This window comes from Micropterus salmoides, unplaced genomic scaffold (genome assembly GCF_014851395.1).
Source record: "Micropterus salmoides isolate LMB-PRFRI ecotype aquatic unplaced genomic scaffold, ASM1485139v1 Ms_hic_scaffold_10, whole genome shotgun sequence".
Taxonomy (NCBI): Eukaryota; Metazoa; Chordata; class Actinopteri; order Centrarchiformes; family Centrarchidae; genus Micropterus; species Micropterus salmoides.
Window position 1 is genome coordinate 26400430 of NW_024040041.1, and position 27462 is coordinate 26427891.

The window sequence follows — 27462 nt, forward strand, 5'->3', positions numbered from 1 at the left end:
GGGGAAGAGAGGGGAAGAGGCGGACACACGGCGGCAGCAGGTTTGTGAGAGCAGCAGCCGGCCCGGAGGAGGAGGATCAAGAAGGAAGGAGGAAGAGGAATCGGAGCGAGAGAAACAGTGTGGCTGCAGTCAGGAGGGACACAAACAGAGAGGGAGACAGAGGAGGAGATACAGAGAGAAGAAGAGAAGGTGAGAATTGTATTTGTCTGTGCTGTGTTGTGTGAACGTGAGGTATGGGCGGGATGCTCTGCGATCCAGTGTGTGTTTTCCTTTTCTTCCTCTGTCTGCCAGCTGACGACATGCTGTATGTTGGGAGAGCAGATCGTCGTAGCACTGCAGAGTGATGCAGAGAGATGGAGGAGAGAGAGAGAGAGGGAGAGAGGGAGGGAGGGATGGAGGGCCGGCATTATGCTCTACAGACAGGAGGAAGTAAGAATAGAAGAAAAGAGGAGGTGGAAAAGGAGAGAAATTAACATCTGCCTATGCTTTGCTGTGTTGCAGTGAGGTGTTGGGTGTATGGGGATTGAGGAGGTTTAGCATTTGAATGACAGTGCACAAGCTGTACACTGTGTCATCTGTCAACATCTGTAGTTTCCCTCCATGTTGGAGATATAAGTTTCTGTCTGACCACACCCTCTGCTCGCTATGAGATGAGATTATGTGATGGGTGGGTTTGTGGTCGCATCGGTGTGAGGGTGTGAGTCTGGGAAATGTGTGTGTGAAAGGCATGTTGGATGCTGGCCAAACATGCTTGGTGTTGCCTCCCGTTACTGTCAGGGCAGTGGATTAGCTGTGTGTGAGCAGTGTTTATTCTCGAGACAGAGAGAGGTCAAGGCAACACGCTCGATCGTGTACTGACCAAGATGTTGTCAGTCAGATGTGTGTGTGGTTGTTTGTATAGAAAAATACCATCCACGTGTATGTGTGTGTTTATTTGCCTGTGTTGTGTCAGTACATGCAGAGCACATCTGAAAAATGCTGTAGTACACCAGGCTGCGGTGCTAAATACTCATCCAGCCTTCTGCTCTGGGCATTGCTCCATGGTTCAGATTCTTCAGTTTCAACGTTTTGTGATTGATACAGAAATTATATCCTCCAACATATTGTTAAAGAGCGTAGCTCAAAATGGGACTGTATGGTCCTGAAGGAGGGAAAGGAGCAGGGTTGTCCATCGTCATCTGGCAGTGATATAGTCTGGAAAGGCACCCTGTTTAGAACAGCTTGACAGAGCATTTGTTGTTTTAGTGTCTCCATGCCAAGGCATTTTCACAGCCTTGTGGACAATACATTTTCATTAAGAGCTGTTACGTTTGAGAGGGTGTTTCTAATGATCCCTATACCCTCGAAGGCTCCACGATAACCACTGCAGATGGCAGAAATTGTGTTGAACCTTCTTTAGACATACATAGAGAACTATAGCACATTGTAGCACTTAAACAATGGAGGAGTAAGTCTGTGATGTTGTTATAGAGCGACAACAAAACATTGGATTTTAAAACAAGAGAAGAGTTTCCCGTTTAAAATCGACAGAGATCGCTCCCTAACCTTAACCACGTTTATTACTGTAACCATGACTTTCGATGGTCCCTTAACTTTAGCGAGGTAATCATTTAAACCCAAAAGTGATCTCTTCCTAAACTTAATCAAGACCTAAACCGAAGCAAACCTTAACCATTGTGTTGTCAAGCATTACCTGATCTGATGTCCTTATGTGTCGCTCTAGAGGACGTGGACAAACAACATATTTTGTCGTTTAATATTGGAGGACTTGTTGGAACAATTGCAAGCATCACATCATGTTGACTCTGGTGTTCCTAAAAGAAACACAGTGTGAGAGGAATCACAAAAAGGTGTATCACAGGAAAGAGATGAATACACTCAGTAGTCGTCTGTGTTTCAACCTATAGGTGTGTGAGTGGATGCTCCTTTTTTTCTTCAAGAAGTTGTCAGGTTTGACAAAACTGGTAGATTGTCAGTGCCTTTTAAAAATGAGTCATGAGTGCCATTTTTGTGGTTAAGGTTATGCAACTTAAACGTCTGTGTTAAGGTTGGGATCACTTTCTAACAGCAACTGTACCCTACAGTTAGTAGAACTCCAACCTCTTCTTCGCTTATACATCTCAATCTCCTTCCTAAAAGGTGTTGTGTAGCAATATCACGCTACAGTACTCCTGAGATTTGTCATCTCAGTGAATGAACAATTTTTCTGGTACAGAAATCAGTTTATTTGCATGACTACAAGAGTTTGCTTTTCTGGAAAATGTAAACTCAGATCAGTTTAAGTGGTTGAATACATAAACAATTCTGTTTGTGGTGAGGTCAGTCTCAAGCCTTTTTTATGTATGTGCATATAAAACACTTAGTATGTCCTGTCACACATTTTCACAAAAAATTAAATATAAAATGAAACAGGTAGCAGAACCAACTATGGCTGAAACGATAGGTCAATCGATGACACCAAGGGATCCCAAACTTCTTGTCTCTCTCACAGCCCTGTCAGATGAACTCATGAACCCCTTTATTGACACCCCCTGTCACCCACATGTGTTTATTTGAACTGATTTTAAATTGGTTGTTATTCAACTCTGTTAGACATAAAAATGTATTGTTACAAGAATGTTTACATATAGTAAAACTGTCAATGTTAAGGTTGGTTTGGTCAAGTTTGCATTCATTCTCCTTCAACTTGAAGTGGTGGAAGCCATCATCCATCCATCCATCCATTGTCAACCGCTTATCCTGCGTACAGGGTCGCGGGAGAAGCCATCATTTGTACAATATTTATTAATCTATTTGAACCGATTAGCCATTCATTTTAGCTGTCTATTTAAATAATTTCTTTATTACTTTGGGCTGATAGTTTGTACTCCTTTGCATGCTTGCTTGCTTACTAACTAGTTTTCATGCACTCTCAACACATTGTGTTAAACCTGACTCGATATATGGATATATTTTTTAATCAACACGTAATTTAAAAAAAAAGATTTTATTAATTGAGCTACTCCACAATATTTCCACATATTCCTGTCAACTGCAGAAGTTGCCCCTGGGGTCCCTGTGGTTGGGAATGATTCAATTAACTCAACTGACAGAAATGAATTAGCAACTCTTTTGGTAATCACTTAATAACTTCTAGATCAAGTAAAAATTTCATACTATACATACTCAGATTGTTCAATGTAAGGGTTTGCTACTTCTCTCTGGTTCATATAATTAAATTGAAGATATTTGAAGTTAGACCGTTAGTCAGACAAAAGATATTTTAACCTTGAGCTCTGGTAAATTTTGATCTAGTTTTCTGACATTGTATATAAGATTAGTCGAGTAATTGCAAAAATAATCAACACATTAATCGATGATGCAAGGAATTCTTAATTTGCAGTCCTAGAACCAGCAGTGTTCTTTGAGGAACAAGGACCTACAGCTACACCACCACACTAGTAGGTTTTATAACCCTGCTCATTTTCAGTCTAGCAGTGGCTGCTGTGTAAGAAGCTCTTACAGCTGAAGTCCTATTGGATGAGGCATAAACTGTGGCATCAAATCTCCCTGGGAGACTAGAAGAAACTCTTGGCAGTGTGCTGATTGCAAAGAGGGCCAACCGCTGCCCTGCTGAACCTGCTTACGTCACACCACCTCTGGGGGTCGTGACTGAAAACAGGAGAATAAAGCGTGTCTGCACCAGCTTGCGTGAGAGTGACAAAGTAAAAGATGAATCAGGAACAAAAGACTGTGAATAGAAATGTGCTTGGGGGTTAGATGAAGCCAGAGGGGCACAGAGACATGATGTCTGAGTATGTTGGTTGTGTGTTCATGTAAGTTAAGTACTTTGAGTGCATATGTGAGTCCAAACTACTTATCTGTGAATGAGTATTAAGTGTGGATGAACAATACTGAGAATTACATCCAGTGTCATTTTGGTTTATAAATCTCCTATTTAACACAGGATCATGTTATTAACGCAGTAACAGCGGTAGTAGAGGCTGATCTGTCTGTATTTTAGCTAAATGTGTCTAGATGAACAGTGCATGACGAAGGCTGTTATCTGATGAGCTGACATGTGAGCTTTTGCTGTGACCTCACTGGGTCTCTATCATGTCTGTGTGATCTCCAGCTAAGCTCTTAACTAGATTTGAACGGAAAATGTAATTTTCATAGGGACAAAATGCAAAAAGTGTGATGTCTGAGTCTATTTCTGGATCAGCAATGTTTGGTTATTTGAGGTAGTGTAGTAATGTTTTTCAGTGATGTGAGATCACAGGAATGTGGTGCTTTCTGAAGGCTACAAGAACTTGGACTGATTCCTGCAGGTTTTCTGAAAGCCGTTAAGCTATAAGTGTACAGTAGGGCTGTTGTGGCTGTGGTACTAGTTTGCCAGCAAACTGTAATTTGTACCTAAACTATTGTTAGCAGTAGGTCTGTGTGAGCTGTTGGTAGTCAAGCATACAGAGACCAAACTAAAACAGTGAGCTGAAAGCTGACTGTGGCGTTGATTCACAGTGGGACGAGTATTTTAAGTATTTTACGAGCAATTTAATTCAAGCTGTTAACTAAAAAACTGCTAATGGATCAGATTGATTTAATTGTAATACTTGTATTACTTTGCAGTAAGAGATGTGATTAGCCCAGCCCAGTATAGAAATGACAGTTAAATAAACACCCACCCCAACAGTGCGTCAGCCCACCCGGCAGTTGCCCTGTATGCGAGATTATCAGTCAACCCCTGGCTGTGTTGTACCATCCAAGTGTATATAACCGAAGTATTGACATTTTAATCATTTAAAGACTCAACACACTCAATGTTTTCAATAGCCAAATTGATATGATGCCTCTCTCTGATGACCTCACCCTGTCAAAGTAAGAGCAGCTCAGCAGATGATGTCATTCTCCGGACTGTTAGTGACTGAACTGCTGCAAAGGGAGATGTAATGAACCACACACTTTTCATTGTTTAATAGCAGCAATTTCTAAACAAATCCATTTCCAGTTTAATTATTCAGAAAAACAAAATGTGGCTGCTGTTTTGAACTGATCTTACATTAATGAACTTGTGTTTTTTCTCCTCAATGGCGTTTGTTTTCTTCAAGCTGAATTTTGACAGTTTTGGTTGAGGAAATACCAAAGGAGTTGATGAAGTAAAGAATGATGACATTGATGAAGTTAAATATAGTGAGGATTTAAGGAGAAAATCCTGATTGACACACTTGAGAATAAAGAGACTGTATCTTGTGTGTTGATCTCACTGATTCTCCTGACAGCACAAAACACAAAGTGATGCCTCCCTCTTTTTCCTCCTCTCATTCATCTTCTCCTCATCCCTCTTTCTGGCTCTGTAACATCCTTTCTGTGCATTATTCATGAGCTCATTGCTGTCTGTCTCTGCTGATGTTAATCATATTCTGATTATGTACCATCAAAGCACAAGGATATGTTTAGAAATACTTTAGGAGGGGTGAGAATAGCAATCTTGCAATATAGAAACATAAAAGTAAAATTTAGGCTGACATACTGAAGCTTTTTTTCATGAACAAGCCTCCAGAGATAAAATAAGCGCTCTGTAGCTGATCAATACTGTATGCGTGTTACAGATTCTTGCGGATTTTCTTTGAAAAAGTAACATAACTCATTGAAGGAAAACCTGGAGACAACAAAACTTTCAACAGAAAAGTTTTATTTTACAAAAAATTGTTTTATTTTAAATTGCTTTTAAGTTGAGGGTTTAGCTGCAGTTTGTTCACGTTGCCCCCCCACTGTCCTCATTCAACAACTCTTCACTTGCTGCACCACATATCTATGGTGATGTTTTTAGGGTAGGGTCTCTAAAAATATAATCCTGCACTAGTAACATAATTAACCACAAACTTTTTTTGCCACTTCAAAAAATTTCACACACAAGGGGTCAGTGTATATTAGATAGACAATATAGAATATGTGAATGGATAATATTTATATGACTAAGTTTACAACTGTGGTAGCAGCTTTGTGATTCACATTGTCAATGTGAATATGCTGATGTTTTGTAGGTATAATGCACCCACTTAGTTGGGTTTAGTTTGTTGCTAATCAGCACTGAACAAAGTGCAGCTGAGGCTGATGGGAATGTTTAGTTAGTTTTGCAGGTATTTGGTCATAAACCAAAGCATTAGGCAAAGTGAAAATTTGACTGGTTCTAGCTGAGAAGTCAGGAGATTATCAAAGTTATAACAATTGATCCTGATGGGAACATATATTGTACATTACCCATCAATCCCATCAAAAGTTGAGATATTTAAATCTTGCCCCAAGACATTACAATTGAGCCACTACTGCTACTATGACTAAGAGAAGAACGGGAAGCTTAAAATCATTACAGTAGTGTATAGATTTTATTATATTAAATGTATTTTATTTCATAAAAGCTAATGTTTTATGTTTGAAAATTTTACAGACAGAAGATGTTGAAAGATTTAATACTTGAAAATTATTGGCAAATGTTTCTTTATGGCTCTTCTGTCTTACAACAGTATGACACAAAGACGTGTAGACATTGGACTTGTATTTGTATCAGAGTGAACAGGCTTAGGATGATGGAGGTATATTATTGCCTCCATATATAAAGGAACTCCTGCATTCCTCCCACTCATCTGGGAAATTTCCTGTTGGGTTAATCTGACACTCTGTTCATCCTCCCTACCCTCCTCATCTGACTCCTCTACTTCTGGCTGCTGTTGCTCACCTGTCCCCTAGCTGCCACTGCAGAGTCAGCTTCTACTTTATACCACCTGACCAAACCATGTGCCCGCACAGCTGCCTCACATTAGCTCCACTCTACAATAAACTGGATATTCTTTGTCAGTTGCTTCCAGCTTTGTTCCTGTCCTGGCTGTCTGTCTGCTTTAGCCTTTGGATTTGTACCTGATTTGACTGTAAGCCTGCCTCTTTACCCAGTAAAACTGTTTCAAACCCACTGCTACACACCTGTTTCTTCAGTCTGCACATTAGCCCAAAGTAATACTGAACTGTTAGCATGCTATTGAAATAGTTCAGATTTTTGTCTCCTGGTTTCAGATACTGAAAATGTAATCTTTATTGTGACTGTGTTTCTGAAAGGCTTGTCTGTTGTGTTAGCCTCATTGTCTCTTTCTCCATCAACCAGTCAGTGTTTCTAAATTGATTTATTTGTCATAATTACTCAAAATCTGTCCAAATGTTATAAATTAAGAAAGCACTAAAAATCAACCACACATGGAATCCCTACTCAAGACCATGTAAAAACAATTACTGATATCAACTCTACAGTCTCTGTGCAAGGTAACACACCACAAAAAGATGCATCATCATGGCAGGCGTCCATAAAGTGATGGACAGGGTAACATGAACAGCGCTCTACTGAATACATCTCATATAAAGCTTATGTTTATTTTACACATACAAAGCAGGAAAGCACATCACTGCCAAACAGGTTAAGCTATTTGGCCTCTGCCTCTTTTCTAAACAGTCTAAACACACTTTCTGTCAGTGTTTCACTACAGTAAATATGTCTATGGTGTATGATTATATTGCACAGTATGTAGATGTAATATAATATATTTACCTACTTATTAATTCCATATTTCTAGGCAGAACAAAAAAGACACCCTGAGTGGAAAATCACACACTGTCTGACATCCCCATCCAAAATGTATTCAACATTTTTATAAATCAAAACTGTTCTGGCAAATAACTTATAACTTAATATATCTAAATGTTAATACTCCTTATTGCAGCTTTGTTGTGTTGTTTTGGCTTCGTGGTGCTGCTTTCCTGCTGTTTTGTCATCGGCTCATGGCGTCATATTGGGGATTTTGTGGTTTGTGTTATTGACGCATGTTTCCAAAGGGAGGATGTATGGAGACTATTGAGTGGAGTGACATGGATATTGATCAGTAGGGGCTGCAATAATCCAGCAGTCTGTGCAGTACTCTATCTTGGAGTCATGCACAGATCTCTCAGCATATGAATATAGATATAACGAAAGTGATCAAGCGCATATAATGCAAAATAATCTCTTAACATGTCATTTAGCCCATTATGGAGGCCTAAAATGATTTTAGTCTGTCGGTCCACCACTTCGGTTCAGACTAAAATAGCACCAGCAACTATTGGATGGATTGCCATGAAATTTGATACAGACATTCATAGTGCGTAATGGATGAATCCTACCGACTTTGATGATCACCTGACCTTTCCTCCAGAGTTAATATAACATCAAATTCACAAATTCCTAGTTATTATGTCCCTCCGGCAGAAAGAGGAAGTAAACTTTTACACGTAGCTTTATTTAGTAGAGCAGAGAGAACAAACTTACAACACAAGAAATACTATACTGTGCATGTTAGATGGCATACATCCTACAGGTTAATGAGCTGTCAGTTAAATGGAAGTCCTTAAAGTTGTATGACCACTTTCTAGTTATTTCATACAGGTTTGTGCTCTCTAACATGCCGGCACTAAACCCACAAACTCACGCAACCTGGTGAGAGTCAGTGGGGTTAATAGAACCAGCAGTTACGGTTTATCTTACTAGTACGGCTCAATAATGCAAGCAGGCCCTTCACATTTACTGAGCCTACAAGGAGATGATGTATGGCTATAATTACTGCAATATGGGTCTCCAGATGCCTTTACATCAGTGGTACACACTCTCATAAACACAAAAACACCATTATCCTTCTTTTTTTGCTTTTTGTGAGAAGGGGATTTTTTTTTTTAAATCCTCCCAGACAGTGTCTTAAATCTCTCAGAAACTCAATTTAACAGCATCTGTATAATTTTTCTTTCTCCTCCTCCCAGATCTCCCCGCCCCCCTCACCTCACTGGCCCATGAAAGAAGCCATGCCGGTCCTCACAGCAGGAGCGGGTGAGATGAGTTGGCACAGATGCTCAACACATACTCTCCATACTCTGTGTAGCTTGCTGTGCTCCATCTGTTCATGTTAATATACACGATGGATTTTCTAATTCCTCTCCTCTGCAGGGCTACATGAAACGTTGGCCCTGCTGACCTCTCAGCTGCGTCCCGATGCGAATCACAAAGAGGACATGGTCTTCCTCAAAGATGTTTTCAGTGAGAGGAGCTTGGGATACCTCATGAAGGTGAGGTTATTACTTCTTCTGAGTCAGATTCTATGAGTAACATCATTATTTACATACAGATGTGATATACAGCTGTGTACCATTACATTTTTTATGCAGTTTTAGAATATATTAACAAAAAAATAGCAGGAATGGATTTGATAGTCTTGAAAATGTACATTATTTTTTCTAATAAACTGGCCTGTTGGTCAGGTTACCTGAAAGTGACGGGACAACTCAGGTCATTCCTCATCTGTTGTCACTGCCTTCCAAAAACTCTGACTTTTTGGTTACATTTAGGCAACTGAAACTACTTGTTTATTGTTCATACAATATATTAGACATATTGTTCATTGTTCGTACTGTTGGTAGGCAACAGAACGCAAACAGCAGTATCCCCGACCCAACCGTCCATCCACAACAACCCCGTCATTTTGTTGTGCTCTCTCAGTACCACACTGCGTCCATCTTCGCCTCTGAGAAAACACACTCATTATTTGCCAGGAAATTGTAAACATAAGTCATCCAAGTGGACCAATGGAAAGTTGTTGTGGAAGACCGCCTACATGTGTGATATTTGTCAACTACACATGGAATCCAAGATACTGTAAGAAGAGCAACTTTGTGGTAATACAAGTAGTATGGCTTCCACATTCACAATGTTTAAAAATAAAACATTTTACTAAAAATATATAGCTGATGGGTTTATTTTAATGTCACAAGAAGCCATATATTCATCCACTTTGGATGGAAATTTAGACTATTTATTTAGATAATTTGATTACCTCTGTACGTTTGTGTCTTTTTTGTTTATTTGGCTTTTTGACAATTAGCCAAATATCTCATAAACAGAAGATTTCAGTTATATTGGTAGAAGGTTAGTCAAGGGACCATGGAATACTTTGGTTATCACTGCAGATCATGATGTCTGTGCTGATCTTGAAATTTTTGAAAGGATTACTTAGATTTGATAACATTTTCCGTATTTTCTCACAGCACTTATTTTAGAAAAGTGAAATGGGGCACATGTAGCCCATGACTTTCTTTACTCTGTGTATATTATGCAGTGAAAATTTCAAAACATTACAGCAACAAATTTCAAGGATTGTGCAGTCTTGCTGCATTACCTGCTTTTTATTCTTTCTATACACGAAAAACACAGTACTTTTTAGGCATGCGTACAGAATCATTTCAGATTTCTTAACCAAACTCTCTTTTCTCTAGTAAAGCCAGGAAGCAGTTTTTTTACAAGTGGGTTTATTTGTTTTGTACATGCATGCATGTGTTCACAAGGGTGACACAATACATATTTCTACCAATGGTTTCATACTATTTCGCTGACTATAGATGGTGGTAATGCATCAAGAAACATAGCTATGCACCCACAAAGGCAGGGATAAAGAAGACTAGAAGCTAGTAAACATGGATGCAAACAATGCAGGATTTACCTTTTTTTATTTTAAAAGTTGGCTTTGTGAATGTTGTAAGCAGTGGAAATGCATTCATTAGTTAGAACTCAAGGACTGACATGATGCATTTGGTAAGTAACACTGAATGTCAACATAACATTGGTTTGTTTACAAGAAACTTCTGCAGGCACCTTTTAATCTTCAGCTTTTTTCTGAAACTGTGCATTCCTTGATGAAACCCTCTCTAATAAACTACACGTGTTTGTGTTACAGATTCATGAGAAGTTAAGACAGTATGAGAGACAGAGTCCAACACCCGTCCTCCACAGTGCCTCTTCTCTGGCAGAAGATGTAAGTTCATCTCTCTCTCTCTCTCTCTCTTTCTCTCACACTTACACACACACACATCCTAAATTACTTTTCCACTTGGGCACAGCCGTCAGTCACAATGAGCTAGCACTGACAGAGAAGCAATGCAGGTATCAAAAATGAATTTTAATGTTCTCAAAGTGCTGAATCATCCCGATGTTCATCTAATGAAACTCTATATCCTGCTGCTCTCCTCTCGCTCTCACCAGTTATCAGTGTGGGAAACTGCTGACCTTAGCTGTTCACAACTTATCTTCCATTGTGTGCACGTCTGTGTATCTGTGTGCATTTATTCTACGGTAAACTGCATCGTGCATTACTGGTATACACCTGCACAGGGTCAAACCAGGTCAGGGCTCTCGCTTCATGTAGGTTTTGTGATCGGCAGGTGGCAGAGGAGCTGCAGAGTGGACCAATGAGCACAGAGGAGAAGGAGCTGCTGCACCTGCTGACATCACCACATCTCAAGGTAAACACACAGTCCTACAATCATGAGGAGATGTAGCGTTAGTGTACATTCATGGTGCCATTTTTACCTGTCAGACATGTTATTTGCCCTGACATTCATCTCTGAAGCTTCTTATAGATTCTGGTAGACATCTGCTCTCTGTGCAGCTCAACGTCAGCATTGTAGTCTCAGCACATCGGTTTTCTGTCCCTCCAGGCCGTTCTCTCGGTGCACGACACCGTGGCTCAGAAGAACTTTGACCCTGTGCTTCCGCCACTACCAGACGACTTTGAGGATGAGCTGGAGGAAGAGTCGGTGAAGATTGTCAGGCTGGTGAAGAACAAGGAGCCTCTGGTGAGCTGTGAAGCATGAGAGCGGAGAAGAGACCTTAAGAGTCCGCAGGAGAACATGGACAGAGACCTTTTGCTCTTTTCTGTTAATGATCATATTCCTATGTCTGTACTCCAGGGAGCCACCATCAGGCGGGATGATGCCACTGGGACGGTGATCGTGGCTCGGATCATGAGAGGGGGCGCAGCTGACAGAAGTGGTAAACTGTACTCTTTTCGTCACTGAGTTTTCTACAAGTCTTGTCACTCTACTAGACTCCCAGTACCTGTAGTTCTCAACTGTGCTGGAACACAGACACAAATTAATTTAAAAGGTTGCGTGATGAATAAGAAATAAGCACATTTTTTATTTTTGTTTTTGGACTTTTATTGAACCTTTTTTTCTTTTGAAAAAAAACATTTATGCCCCCAGAGCTCTAAAATGATTAAAATAAAAGTCTGAGCAGAGAAAATCACCGAACTGCTCACAATCTGGTCAGCAGCCATGGTTTTAGAGTCCAAATTCCCTCTTTGTGAGCCCATCTCTCTATATTGTCATGCTCTCCACACTGCTATACAATCCTGGTGGAGAATATATAAAAACCCCTTTTACGTAATTTCCCCCTAAAACCAGTCAATTAAATGAGTTAGCTGTAATAGATGTATAAGAAAAAAAAAATGGCATGTGTATTTTGTGTGGAGCTGTAGAATGTAAACTCATTCTTAGTTTATTAAAACCCTCACATTCCCCAAAATAATACAGAGAAAATGGTTTTGGTGAGCTTACTCATAGCCATGCTCACAACTATAGACACACACCCTATGATGAGGTGACACAAGCTATGTATTAAGGGGTCGTGAGGTGAAAAGGTTGGGAACCACTGACCCATAAAGATGTGCTCATCTGTTTATTTAAACTCTTCCACATGTTCAAACTTTTACCAAATTAAATGGGAACTGCTACTGTTAAAGTTTTTGGACATTTATACAATGGCTTAATAGTTAAAGAAATGGGAAAAGGGACGCGAGGATGACATGCAGAAACAGAAAAGTTTCCCTCATGGAAGACTGGAGTAATGCAGGAAGCTGAGCTACCTGGACGCCCCAGGGGGCTCCCGATTTCCACAGCAGCGTGATAGCAATTGTCTTCTTAAAACCAGTTAGTTTTAGTAAAAAAAAAAAAGGATATAAGTACTCAAATGACAGTGATATCAAAACCACAATGAGAGAGAGATACAGCAGCAGCAGGAGATGCATGAGAGAAACCAGGAGTCCTCAGAGAATCATTCACACATCATATAGACTCAGTAAAATCCTTTCATTGGCGTTGCCATGGAAATTTCAGATCACATCTGTAGATGTGTGTGTGTTATTTGGCATTAGAAACATGCGTGCTTGGAAAGTAAACCAATCAGTGTCCGTATGCATTAATCTTTGATGTCTTCTTCCGTTTCCTGCTGTGTCTCATCAGTGTGAAGACAGACGCTGTGGAGAGATTTCAGAATTAGCCTCAGGTCTCTTTGTGTGTCTGGTAAATACATACATTATACATGTATGATTGCACAGTAGTGGATCTGCTATGTGTTTCTCTGTCCTGAGGGAAGAGTGTATTGATTCAACTTCTCTCAGTCTTTGGTTTCTTTGTTGTGGCTGCAGCTAAATAGATCCCAGCTGAGGATAGAAGCTGTAAGGATCTGTGGATCTGACAACGATACTGATGTTAAGATATGACTGATAAGGCTCAGTGAGGACTCTTGTAAATGTCATTGATGTTTTTGCCTCTCCTCCTCACAGGTTTGGTCCATGTAGGAGATGAACTCAGGGAGGTAAACGGAGTCTCTGTGATCAACAAGAGGCCTGACGAGATCAGTCAGCTGCTGGTGAGACAGTTCTGCTGTAATTTCATTGTGTAGCTTTTAAGAAATGCTGGAATAGATCAGTAATTTAGAATTGGAATAAATATAAGACTGGGTACAAACATGGATTTCCTGACTTTCCTGATTTTCAGTTGAATGATACCATTTAAATTGTTAAAATCCCAAGATCAGTCTTTCCCTCTGTACAAAAAGGTGTAGACCGTATTATGTTAAATTGTCATAATTCGTTTTTTTCTTCTTTGATTTGTTTGTTTGTTATTTATGCAATGTTTTTTTTTTTTTTCTTTCTTTACAGGCAAACAATCTAAATGCCTGTAAAAAGTCCAAACACACTGATCACAGTCAAAAGCTTTGAGGCTGGAAGTCAAAGGCCAATTGTTTCACTAAATACTTTAGATCAACAGTTAAAAATAACAATGTTGGATAAGCGAAAAAATCAAGTCAGTGATCATCATAAGGCAATCAACCAATATGACCAAAATAAATTAAATATTCAGAGAAGCATTCATTTGTGTTTTTTCACCCTATAAAAATTTACAGTAAGTTATATAGTATTTTGCTGCACAGGTGTAAACTCACATATATCAGTTAAATCTGTTGATTTAATTGCGCATGTGCAGAATACATGTTTTTTCTTTAGAATAATCACTGAAAATGCTGTGCCCATGTTTTGTTTATTTATACACAGACTTCCTTGTATTTGCCCCAGACAGATGCAATGGTAAATGGATAGTGGTGGGTAAACTATAAACTCAAGAGAGTAACCCCCATTTATTATGACAGTAATGAATCCTCACCTAAAATGTTATGGCCACCTTTTATTTTTTTCATAAACAGTGTGCACTAATAGTTCAGTTTAAATCAAATACAGCTCAGTGTGCCTTTTACAGCTAAGTATGTTTAGTCTTTGTCTTTAATTTGAGCCTGCAGTGACAATCTCCTCTTCTCCACTTCTACTGTCTATTTGCGATCTAGTCCCAGTCCCAGGGCTCCATCACTCTAAAGATAATCCCTGCCATTAAAGAAGAGGACCGCCTGAAGGAGAGCAAGGTGAGATGTAACATGAGTGACTGAGCATGCTCAGTGAAACTGCAGCTGAGAGGTAACACTCAAAGTCTGAAGCATTATTGTTGTGACATTTCAGATTAATGATTTCTTTAAAGATGCTGAGGCTCTTTCTCACCTATTCAACCTGTCGTTTGACTGTGCAGAAGTTCCCAGTGCTTGGAAGGCAGCGGTAGTGAGTCCTTTATTTAAGGGGGGAGATCAAGCTGTTACAGGCCAATTTCTATTCTACCCAGTATCTCAAAGGGGCTAGAAAAACATGTCAATAAGCAACTGACTGACTTTCTTCATGATCATAGTTTAACTTCTTGTATGCAATCTGTTTTTTTTCGTACTGGCTTTAGTTGTACCACTGCAACCCTGGAGGTCTGAATGATATTACAAATTCACTTGACAAGAAGCAATGTTGTGCCGCTATTTTTATTGAGCTGGCAAAAGCTTTTGACACAGTAGACCATTCCATCCTAGTAAACCGACTTAGGAGCATTGGTGTCTCTGAGCATTAAGTGCTGTGGTTTGCCAATTACCACACTGAGTCCAAAGTGTAAGGTCAGAACATCTGCTGTCTAAGCCCCTTACTGTCACCAAGGGAGTACCACAAGGCTCAATTTAAGGCCCAACAGTTTTTTCAATATATATTAATGACACACACTTCGCAGTTTATGCTGTGTGACCATAAACTTCAATTACCACAGTCACAGAAAACTAGTTTTGCTGGATATTATGTACATGTTAAACATGAATAGCTAACCTTAGCCTAGCTAGTCATATCTGAGCGCACAAATGCACTGCCAGTCAAGCTTCATGCCAAGATGGCTAGCTAACTGTTATACATGTCATTCTAAAGAAGGAGACAGCGACAAACTCCGTGACCTTGACAAAGGTAGATAAAAATAATCATTAAAGCATACCATACTACATTTAAAAGCATTTCTATTGAAATGAGCGACATAACATCAACTTACCCCCATCTAGCCTGTACACGTAACAGCTCCGTTTCCTGTAGAGTTAAGTGCTGGTCGGAGCCATCAGAGCAAGGGGATTGTGGGCATGGCCATGCAGTCAGTGCAAACCCATAATTGGTCCGTGAAACCCACCAATAGAATCTCTTATTTCAACCATTTTTGACTCGCAAAACTCTCTCTCCTGCAAAATGGTTTAACCTGCAAAACTTTGTCTCACAGGGAAAACCATTTGACATGCAAAGCTGTTTAACTTGCAAAACTTTCTGACTCGCAAGGAAAACTTTTCGACTTGCCATCAAAGAGGAGAAATTAGCAATTAAAACTTTTTGACACAAAAAAGACGTGTTTGTTTTTAATTATAAAAATGATTTTTGATTGCAGTGCGATAAATATGCTCTAAAAAATTTTTTGCTTGCATTAAAATTAAATACCTTCATAGTCATCTCTGCCACTTTTAAAGGCAAAATCACCAACTCGTTTACAGAAACCTGTAATTGCTTCATGTGATATTTGCTGTTATATGTTGCTCAGCTGCTATCTTGATTGTTTTCATTATTCAACTATTGTGCCATTTGTTGTCTATTCTCTGTAGATTACCTTATGTCTAGTCTGTTATCATGTTTTTTTATCTGTCTTTAATTATTTTCTCATCTGGTGTCTTTGTGCCTGGTTTTTAAGGTTTGTTGTTGGGACTGTGTTGTTGTCCTGCGTCCTCTTTCTATTGTTTGTTATTTTATTTACCCTTTTCCAACAGGATGCCTTTGTCTCCTGCCAGGCTGTTATTGTAAATAAGAAATTCTTCTTAATTAACTTGCCTGGTAAAATAAAGGTATAGTAAATAATAATAAAAGTAAGCCACTGATTTAAAATAATACGTTTCCGATCATGATTAGGTCCCTACAACTATTCAGATAAACAGCTTTGTCCGTGTTTTCCTACAATAATAATTATCTAAATTTGGTGCTTTTTGTTTTTGATTTCAGGTGCACATGAGAGCCTTGTTTGACTACATCCCACTAGAAGACAAGGCAACGCCTTGCCAAGAAGCGGGACTTCCCTTTAAACGGGGAGACATCCTGCAGGTTGTGACCCAAGATGATCCAACGTGGTGGCAGGCCAAGCGTGTGGGAGACAGCAACCTGCGGGCCGGACTCATCCCCTCCAAACAGTTCCAGGAGAGGTGAGAGCGCCCATGAGGAAACGGGTGTCACATCATGTATCTGCACACTAAAACTGAACAACCTGTGGTGTAAACAAATCAGTGCCAGGACTGTGAAGTTCACCCACACAGTGCTGGTAGTTTATTTTATGCAGCCATTTGTAATCTGTTAAACCTACATTCATGTGTTCCACTTTGAGGGTTCACTATGATTAGATGAAGCATCAAAACAGTTTGGAAAAAAATTAATCGAAACACAGCCTTGAATGCATGCAGATACTGTTGGTGTCATAATCCTTCAGTAAGATGATCTCAGCAGGCCGGGAGATCCCTGCCAAACACTGCAGCATCTGTTGGATTAATAACCACAGCTTAAACACAGAGAAAGACACAGGTCAGAGGGGTCTGCAAGCTCTGAAAAGCCTTAATGCTGTGTTTGGTAGGTTAAATAAATGTTTCGGATGAAATAACACATTTCTGCTGATGCCGTGGGTTCCTGCTGCACTCAGAGCTAACAATCAGTCTGACTAGCAGCATTGTTAGAAAGTCAATGAATTGACTACAAAGAGATGCAAAATGACGAGAGAACAACAATAGAAAGATGCGAAAATACCATGAGGAGACACAAAATTCCCAGAAAGAGACACAAAACCAGTGCAAAAAACCCCACAAAATAAGCACAAAAACGAAAAGAAAGGAACCTCCAAGAGAAACAAAAGGATGATAAAGAGACATAACAACCACAAAGAGAGACAAAAAGACTACAAAGAGAGACACAACGACCACAATGAGAGACAAAACGACCACAAAGAGAAAAAACAACCACAAAGAGAGACACAACAACTACAAAAAGAGACATAACTGCCACAAAGAGACACAAAACGACCACAAAGAGAGAGACACAAAACGACTACAAAGAGAGACAACAGCCAAAAAGAGAGACAAAACGACCACCAAGAGAGAGACAACGGACACAAAGAGAGACAAAACGACCACAAAGAGAGAGACAACGGACACAGAGACAAAACGACCACAAAGAGAGAGACAACGGACACAAAGAGAGACAAAATAACCACAAAGAGACAAAACGACCACAAAGAGAGACACAACAACTACAAAAAGAGACATAACGACCACAAAGAGAGACACAACGACCACAAAGAGAGACACAACGACCACAAAGAGAGAGACAACGGACACAAAGAGAGACACAGCGACCACAAAGAAACACAAAACGACCACAAAGAGAGAGACAACGGACACAAAGAGAGACACAACGACCACAAAGAGAGACAAAACGACCACAAAGAGAGACACAACGACCACAAAGAGAGACACAACGACCACAAAGAGAGAGACAACGGACACAAAGAGAGACACAACGACCACAAAGAAACACAAAACGACCACAAAGAGAGAGACAACGACCACAAAGAGAGACACAACGACCACAAAGAGAGACACAACGACCACAAAGAGAGACACAACGACCACAAAGAGAGACACAACGGACACAAAGAGAGAGACAACGGACACAAAGAGAGACAAAACAACCACAAAGAGACAAAACGACCACAAAGAGAGAGACACAGCGACCACAAAGAGACACAAAACGACCACAAAGAGAGACACAACGACCACAAAGAGAGACAAAACGACCACAAAGAGAGACACAACGACCACAAAGAGAGACACAACGACCACAAAGAGAGACACAACGACCACAAAGAGAGAGACAACGGACGCAAAGAGAGACACAACAACTACAAAAAGAGACATAACTGCCACAAAGAGACACAAAACGACCACAAAGAGAGAGACACAAAAAACGACCACAAAGAGAAAGACCGACCACAAAGAGAAACACAACGACCACAAAGAGAGAGACAACAGCCACAAACAGGCAAAACAACCACAAAGAGAGAGACAACGGACACAAAGAGAGACAAAATGACCACAAAGAGGCAAAATGACCACAAAGAAAGAGACAAAACCACCACAAAGAGACAAAACAACCACAAAGAGAGACACAACAACTACAAAACGAGACATAACTGCCACAACGAGACACAAAACGACCACAAAGAGAGAGACACAACGACCACAAAGAGAGACACAACGACCACAAAGAGAGAGACAACGACCACAAAGAGAGAGACACAAAACGACCACAAAGAGAACCAACATGACCACATTTAGAGACACAACGACCACAAAGACATCAAACGACACAACAACCACAGAGAGATTCCATTGTCTGTAGTTGCTTTGTGTTTTTGGGTGTCTTGCTCTTATATAAGAGGTGGGGGTAGGGGCTTTTTATATGTTTGTGCCCTGAGGCCCACTGTCTCATCAGTTCATAAGTGTTGTTTGCTCCTCTGTCTTTCATGTTTAAATCTTTTACTACTCCTCTCTGACATTCCCTCCTCACCTTTCGCTTATTGTGTTTTTCTGACCTGATGATTCTCTTCCTGCCTCCATCCTCTTTGGCTTTTTGTTCTGCGGCACATTCCTCCAGGCGACTGGCCTACAGGATGAAAATGGGCACACTCCCGAATCCAAAATCCCCTAAAAAGCCTGTCTGTAAGTTTATGCTTCCCAGGATTCCACTGCATCTTCAGCATTATTTCATAATTACAGTTTACGAACTGCAACATCTCTCACTATCAGCTCTCCTTAGTCATTTTAGGCACAATAATATCCCCGCTGGATAAATGCAGCAGTGTTTTCATTGACTTTTATTGACCTTTTGTGCTGGTAATTGGCATTCTCAGAGGCATTAGTATTCATTGTCCGTCCTCTCCATGCTGCTACGTAGACATGTTTTTAAAAGGGATGAGAGATGGAGGGGCACAGAGACGGAGAAAGGGATCACAGATATGAATTAATCTCTTTCATGTTTGGTCCATCTGGCCGGCAAGCAGGCTGAGAGTTAAGCTTAAGTAGATCCAGACAAGGTTACAAGAGGCGCCCACTGAGACACAAAGCCTCAACAATACATTACACTTCTCACTTTCTCACTTGATACTATACAGGTGGCGTGTAAACATCCAGGTGAGTGTGTAATGTGAGTGGTGGCTCTTCCTGGTGCATAAGCTGCATGCGATCCGATTAGGCCTGAGCCACGGTGAGACAACAAGAGCTTAGCAATATGGCAGCTAGCCCTGCCACGCCACGCTGCAGCAAACCTACAGGGACTCTTCTGTCTCTGCCTCCCTCCACGCTCCTCCAGCTCTCTGATTAATTCCTCTAAATCCCAGCAGGGGCCCTTTAAATGTGGATCCCCCCCTTGTCTCGTCTATGGCGTCACTGACGACGGCAAGAAAATCTCTTCAAATTTAAAATCTACAATACCTTCATAAATTTCCCAAATGTCATTCTCTGATCTGTCACCAAAATGATCTGTCCTTTACCTACTCTAATGATTATGTTTTACACTCTGTTTTCCTTTGATGCATACAATATCAGATGACCACGGATGTGATAAAGGTGGGTACATGTGCAGCAACAAAACAAACATGATTCATCTCGAACACGCAGACACATCTTCACACAAAACACACAATGGAAAAATTTCATAGAGGCCTCAAAGTATGGAGAGGTTGCATGTGTGCTAGTGGGATTTCTACTGCTTCTAGCTTAATTCCTTCTCTCCTGCTGTTAGTGCACCAAACCAGAATAGCGATTCTTTGCTGTGTGTGTGTGTGTGTGTGTGTGTGTGTGTTTGTGTGTATTGTACCAGGTAATGTGCAGACAGAACAGCATCCCTGGAGACTTTAGCCCAAGCAGAGGTTGTCAAAGATAACAATAGCTCCTCTTTTCTTTTGCGTCATCCTCAGTCCCTGGTATCTTTTGTTCTGTTTTCCCTCCTCATCTTTACTTTACTGCAGTTTCAGCTGCTGTTCTAATGTTCTTTGCTCCTGTTTCTGTGCTGCAAGAGAATTTTCAGCACACCCATCATTTGTCTATTTTCTAAAATCAGTGCATATTGTCGTACATTCGACAGAATTTAGACGTAGATGAGTAACAGTTGTATATTTGTAGGTTTTAATATGTGAGGCAGATTGTACCCCAGCTGCACATTTTTGGGGAGGCTAGGCTTTTTTAATGTGTGTGTGGGTCGCAGAGACCAGGCTCACACATGGGTCCTTTCCAGATGAAGGGAAAACACCTTTCTTGTCTCCTCTCTGTTCTCGTAATGTCAGATCTCTTCATCAAGACTTCGTTATTGGCCGTTGCCTCTAACAGCTTTCCTTCATTATCTCTTGGCTGCCCCACCACTCTCGCCTCCTGCTGTTTGCCTGCCTGTCCATGGCCCGCCCCGCTGTTTAACTCTTCCACTTCCCCTACTCCTTAACTCTTCCAGGTCTCTTACCCTGTACTTACTCCCTCTTCTCCCTGCTTGCCTCCCTACAGAGGACTGTGACTGTGAGGGCTATTTCAATGGACAGTACATAGGTGAGAGCGTGCACATCTTTCTCCACCTCCTTCTCCCTATTTGCTCTTTGCCTGCTGCAGCCTGACTGTGCGCTGGGTCCCTGGGTGCTTTAGGTGCTGGGGGTCAAAATTACTTTTTGTAGGGTTGACCTGTCTGGGGCCAGGGTTAAGGGAAAAGAGGAAGGTTTTGAAGGGTCAAGAGACGGGGTCAAAGACAGTGCCAGAGGAGGAAGATGGATGAGGGTAACTTGGTTGTATTTGTACAAGGGAAGATGTGCAGATATAGAAAAACAAACCTGTTACAAGTGTTTGTATCACACCTGAAAGGGAAGTAATGTAAACAAAATGTGTAGGAAGTATCGTCTCACATTTCTGCAGGTGAAAGTAACAGATCTGCCTCTTCAGACTCTCCACTGCAAAATGAGTTAATAGAGAGGATATGTTAGTGTCTGATATCACAGTACAGAAGCAAATCAAACTTGGACTGTATTTTTGTACTATATAAAAACAAAGTGATGATTTGTTTAGAACAGAATTTGTTTGTCTATAGTTTCCTAATTATTTCAAGATAAGTTTCCTGAGAAGAACTATGTAATTTGGTGCTACTTATAGGATAGGAGACACTTAATTTGTACACTTAGTACTAAATTAATAATAATAAAGTAATAAACCAAATAATTACTACCATGAAGAGTATTTTAGTCTGTGCAGAGCAGGCCAGCTGAAGATGCCAAAACATGAACCATACAATTCAACATATTACTATACTAATTTAATACCAAATTACACTTATTGTGAAGTATTAGGAAAGCATGGACCTGTTATATAAAACATTACCAAATATTACTACAATAACACTGAATGTTTGTACTTGTATTTTTATAGGTAGACAGGTATTTCTTTGTTATGACAGGCTTTACTGACTTCAAATTGGGCTGGAGGGGAATACATTAGTCCCCTTGAACCTCAACCCCTCTCCTCTCTAGCCTTCCACTGACCTTCCCTCCCTCACCCTTCTTCAGCCTAACCTGACCCCGTTTACTCCCCCACATCATGTGAGCTGCTTGGAATGATGGTTAGCACAAGGAGAGATCTAAATACAGCTTAAAGCTTCTCAGGACCTTCTGTAACACAATGTACATTATTAAAACAATATTTGTGCTTCCTATCATGCACTCTGCTTGAAGCTATAAAACCCTCCCCTTTCCATCCCTCTGCCCACCCCCTCCACCTTGCAGTGTTTGGATTCTCCTAAACCTCCCTCCCTCCCTCCTGCATCTAACTAACTGTCCCTGCTGCTGTGCTGTAGCCAGTGCACTGCTTCCCCCTTCCCCAAAACACCCTCCCTGTTCCTCCCATGAGGGCCCTGCTGCGTTGGACGCATTGCACACTCAACCAGGCACGTTTGCTGCTCGTTCACCCTGTGTGGAGGTGTAAGGCTGGGTTGTGTGATGCTCTAACGCCAGTTATAGTCTCTCCTAAGTGTAAAGCAGTGGCGCCCTCCTGTGGCCAGGTGTTTTCCTGGGAATTTTATACAGGTACAGTGCCCCGGCTCATTCCCTCAGGTACACACCACTGACGGGGGATACAGACAGTCCTGACCATGGGAGACCCCGATTTGCAGTCGCTCTCTGCTTTTAACGTGGTGTTTCTCAGGGCCAGGCTGTCCTGTGTGTCCTGCCTCAACACTGTAGCCTCGTTCAAAGCAGCATGCCTTGTTTAGACCATAATATTGGAAAATTATGTATATTGTGGGTCACTGAAATCGGTTTTGAACTGCTGAATGAGTCTTCATCACTTTAAAAAACTTAATTCAAGTAATGTTTTGCTTTAAATAGTCTGCTTCAATGTCGTGCTTTAAGAATTTCACCTGTTTTTACTGTCAGCTGCATGTAATCTAATTTTAGTTGAAGCATGATGTCGAATTAGCTGTTAAGTTCATCTAATATCTCGCTCTATCAAGTATTTACGCTTCAGACAAGAGTGAGCTATTTTTATCCATGCACACTATTTACCAAGGTTTTTTTTAATGCATGATTACTAATGGGTTGGTCTTGTATTTATTCAAAACATGTTTGTTCACTGCACTTATCTAATAACTTTCTTTAAATGAAAAAAATTTATCTGCATCATGGATATGAAGTAGTGTACTTATGATATGTAATCTTGTTTAATTAAAAAGTTTGGTTACATGACATCTGACCCAAGACCTTCTTTTTCTGCTTCTTCTTCCGATCCCTTCCCCGGCCTCGCTGCAGCTGGTTTGCGAAGGAGTTTCCGGCTTAGTCGTAAGGACAGGCAAGGATCCTCCGGAGAGGGCTCTGATCCTGGAGATCCCGAGTTCCTGACTTATGAAGAGGTGACCCGCTACCAACAGAGGCCCCATGAGAGGCCCCGTCTGGTGGTTCTGATTGGTGAGGCTGAGCCGCTGAAAGGCACAAATATTCTCCTGTGATGATAGTGACACCTAGTGGATTAAAGCATGTGTTGCAACATACTGATGACCCAATTCTTACAGCTTTTTTCAAAATGATGATGCTTGTGAAGTTCTTTATTTTTTATTCTCCTTTAAACACAACCGGCTTGCAAAGGTTCTCTTGGAGCACGAATCAATGAACTCAAACAGCGGGTGATTGCTGAAAACCCACATCGTTTTGCAGTAGCTGTACCACGTGAGTCAGACAACAATTAATGTTGATACTGTCTATCAAAGAACCATCATTACACTACACATACAAGTAAATTCCTCTTCTGTGTTCCCACAGATACCACCAGGCCCAAGAAACCTCATGAGAAGGAGGGGGTGGAGTACCACTTTGTCACCAAACAGCAATTTGATGCAGATGCTTTAAACAACAAGTATGTTTATGCTGATATGGTATTGTTTTATGTAAAGATATGTGATTTGTTTCCTCCTGAAGATTAAGTATGTTTTTTCTCCCTAGGTTCATAGAGCACGGGGAATACAAAGAGAACCAGTATGGCACAAGTATAGAAGCTATCCGCTCTGTACAGGCCAAGAATAAGATGTGCATAGTGGACGTGCAGCCTGAGGTAGGAGTCATGTTACAACCAATAAGCACATCTTGTTTAATGTGCATCCAAATGTATCACAATGCACCTCAGTCATATCATGATCAGATCCTGCAGGCAGCAGCAGTTTGCTGAGTAGATGAGGGCAGGCAGTCACTCACATCAGATCTGCTCACTGTGTGGAGATTCCGATGCATCATGTTGACCTTCTCCTACCATGTCTGATTTCTGACCTCTGTTTGCCGTTTTGTATGTAAATCCTCCCCCTACTTCAGGCCCTGAAAAGGCTACGGACAGCGGAGTTCAAGCCCTATGTAATATTTGTCAAACCTCGTGTTCCTGAGAGCAGACGTCGCCGCAGCGCCGCCACCTCACCAGGAGGGGGAGAGCATGGCCGCATGACAGTGAGTCCTAAATTTTCTCTTGGCAATAATAGTGGTGTTCCAATTCAGAGGCTTAGAAGGCTTCTTTAGTCCAAACCTGGAGTACATGCATCTTTCATGTAAATATTGAATACCGTTTAATGGCGACACAGAAAATTCTTGCCAACTCATAAAATTTGGACAAATGTGACCATTTCATAATGACCAGGTATTTGTGTTCAGATGGTCATCAGTCACTTGTAAATGTCAAATGAACTAGGCCAATTGCAAAAGGTACTGCAGGGTGTAAAGATTGGAAGCCAGACACAAACTTCACCAACCTGGACATGTTAATCCCCAGGCATTACAGGAAAATGTATATATTTAACAGTAAACTGCAACATTATTTTGCAGTTGTCCACAACTGGCATCAGGTTTTGTCACAAAGTATTGGCCATTGCAGCATGAAAAGCTGTGCAATAGCACCATTGGTTTTGGTCTCTGAAGCTAGACTTTCTCATTTATGGAGGAAGAACAGATTCAGTCTTCAGGTCCTACATAGGATTCATCTTTATGGGATGCATCCTTCAAAAGGTTCCCATGTCTATGTTGGGCACAGTAAGGTTATACCTGGGGAGGAAGGTGGTCAGAGTTTTCCTGTATGTCTCATTCTGTATAAGTAATTACATTTTGCTTTCTGCAACAGGATGAAGACCTCCAGGAGATGCGTCAGTCTGCTATTCAGATTGACCAGCAGTATGGACACCTGGTTGACCGGGTCCTGATCAAGGAGGACTCAGCCAGTGCCTGTACAGAACTGCGAGGTATCTTAGAAAGGCTGGAGCGAGAGTCCTTCTGGGTGCCTGTCAGCTGGGTGCGGACCTAAACTTACTCCCCCTGTATTATCCAGAAGAACTTCAGACAACCCACCCAAATCCTACACCAGTCCTCTCCTAATGAGCAGATCCCACCCCCCTACCCCAAATGTCCTTCTGGCCAGCCTAGGAATCTGCTGAACTCCCTCTGACTGATGCAGGACTGGTCAGACAACCATAAACCGAGGCACCAAAGGGAGTGGATGATGTCAGAGGAATACCTCATTGTCTGGGGTGATGCAGCAGATTGTCAGCTCTCTTGGCTCAAATCAGTTTAAATACCCAAAACTCAGTCTTACGGGCACTTCCTCAAGTCATATTTATTCAGGTTTGGTTTTTATGCGTTTGACTTTGGAGCCAAGAGACAGATTGAAGTTTGTAGTTGAAAAGCAGTGTTTTATTCCCAGTCACTCTTTCTAGCTGCATTGTTCACTAGAGTGTCAGGTTTGGGATCCCTCTCAGAGGATTGCTCAGTCAGTCAGCTTTATTGTGACTCTTGTTGGAGTACCTTTTAGTAGCATGGTTTTTTTTGGTTTTACTCAACTCAATGCCAATCCCAGAATGCTTCCAGTTAATTCCTCCTGCTCATGTATCCTGGACAGTATAAGAACCAATCATACATTCAACAGGACTTATTAATATAAATTTAAGTGAATGCCATTTGAAATTGTTCTTTTTGCTAAACCATAAATCTCATTTACACACACGGACAGAAACAAAATGATATCCAAATGGAATGTGAGAATTTTATTTTCTACAAAACTGTTTGTTTTTAGGAAAAGCATGACAACTGATCATTTAATCTCAGATGTAAATATTGTAAATGTTACTCCTCGTGTGCCAACGAAAGGTCTCGTAGCACTTCAATGCAACCTGTTTACCGTTGATCCCTGGGAACTCACATGTGTTTGTGTGTAGAATAATACTGTGCACAAAGTATGTGAGGATGGATGTCAGTGTATGTGCACATGCATCAACATAAGATGCTAATTTTACTTACAGGAATGGGTTTTTAACAGTTTCCTTGCACATATCTGCATTATGTATTTATGAGGTCGGTCGGTACTAGATGTCTGTTTTCTTTGATAATCAGGGTTTTGATTCATTGATGTCTTGTCAGACTGGAGATACATTGTTGAGATTGGAGACCAAATATTCACAGATTTCAGAATCAATTTGTCGATGCATTGATCAGTAGAAAAATCAAGCAAATGTTTTGATAATTGATTAATATTTAAGTATTAGCAAAAATGCAAAACATTCCCTGGTTATAATTGTTTATTTTCTCTCTAATGGTTGTTAAACATTCCTGCCTAACACAATTTTGAAAGTATTGGGGTGGGGGCAGTCCTCATTCTGTGTAAAAATGCTTTAAAAGTTTAGTGCAGGCTAACACACACACACACACACACACACACACACACAGTATAAGGCTTTGGAGGTCTATGTTGGCCAAATCAAGTGGGTATGTTCCAAAGTCTGTTTTTGTTACCTTCTGCTGAATGTCAGCAAGGTATGCTGTCTGGTCAAACGACGAGTGAATTTGGTACCAACAATACAGTAACTTTAGAAGAGAATCATTTAACTCAGAATGAAGCCTCATTAGCTTCAGCTGAACTGAAGTAGTAAAACAATTTCGTCACCATCACTTATACTAAAATCATTTTAGGAAGAGATCTTTTCACAACCAGTCTGGAGAAAGGGAATAATTACATTAACTAAGAGCCCCTTCAAGGTAAATATGGCATGCAAATATTATAAAGAAAGACTTAAAAATGTGAACCTATCCTAATGAAAAACCAGTTATCTATATGGCTTGACAAAATTTTGGATAAACTATCTTGAGTGTGTGTGGTGATACCGAATTAAAAATAAAAAACATGCAATGTTCAGATCTTTACATGTGCTGTATGAACCAAGAAACCCTGAATGTTGAGTTTGTAATGTGACATGTACAAAGTGCCATAATAAAGCTAGCTGAATCAAAAACAAGTCAGTAATTCTTAACACCTTGAGGTTTCAAATGAAATCCGGCAGTTTA

The 27462-nt window shown here is 40.6% G+C and overlaps 1 protein-coding gene and 1 long non-coding RNA gene across 6 annotated transcripts in view; one reads left to right on the forward strand and one right to left on the reverse strand.

Moving 5' to 3' along the window:
* mpp3a (membrane protein, palmitoylated 3a (MAGUK p55 subfamily member 3)) lies at positions 1-27410 on the forward strand. 3 transcript variants are annotated; one of them, XM_038705384.1, is made up of 20 exons: positions 1-189; positions 8812-8878; positions 8996-9114; positions 10776-10853; positions 11260-11340; positions 11536-11673; positions 11788-11869; positions 13443-13528; positions 14501-14575; positions 16539-16735; positions 19233-19297; positions 20183-20203; positions 21131-21172; positions 22624-22689; positions 23410-23565; positions 23743-23823; positions 23917-24010; positions 24097-24205; positions 24460-24588; positions 25253-27410. In XM_038705384.1, exons 2-20 carry the CDS (start codon positions 8842-8844, stop codon positions 25430-25432), a joined length of 1836 nt encoding a protein of 611 aa, XP_038561312.1. In that variant the 5' UTR covers positions 1-189; positions 8812-8841; the 3' UTR covers positions 25433-27410. The 3 variants fall into 3 exon arrangements, with proteins under 3 accessions (XP_038561312.1, XP_038561326.1, XP_038561320.1); XM_038705392.1 differs by lacking the exon at positions 1-189 and adding an exon at positions 6840-6905 and having other exon boundaries at positions 25253-25432; XM_038705398.1 differs by lacking the exon at positions 22624-22689 and having other exon boundaries at positions 25253-25432.
* Positions 23493-27462, reverse strand: part of LOC119893331 — a 7275-nt gene continuing 3305 nt past the window's right edge. For all 3 annotated transcript variants that reach the window (XR_005442793.1, XR_005442794.1, XR_005442795.1), the window contains one exon: positions 23493-23579. This is a non-coding gene — a long non-coding RNA (uncharacterized LOC119893331). The remainder of the gene's footprint in view (positions 23580-27462) is intronic.

Excerpts from the sequence above, each read along its gene's own strand:
- mpp3a (XM_038705384.1), top strand. The coding sequence starts at position 8,842 with ATGAAAGAAGCCATGCCGGTCCTCACAGCAGGAGCGG. Across the intron at positions 10,854-11,259 it reads CCTCTTCTCTGGCAGAAGAT|GTGGCAGAGGAGCTGCAGAG; the intron begins GTAAGTTCATCT and ends TGTGATCGGCAG. Across the intron at positions 23,566-23,742 it reads CCGTCTGGTGGTTCTGATTG|GTTCTCTTGGAGCACGAATC; the intron begins GTGAGGCTGAGC and ends CGGCTTGCAAAG.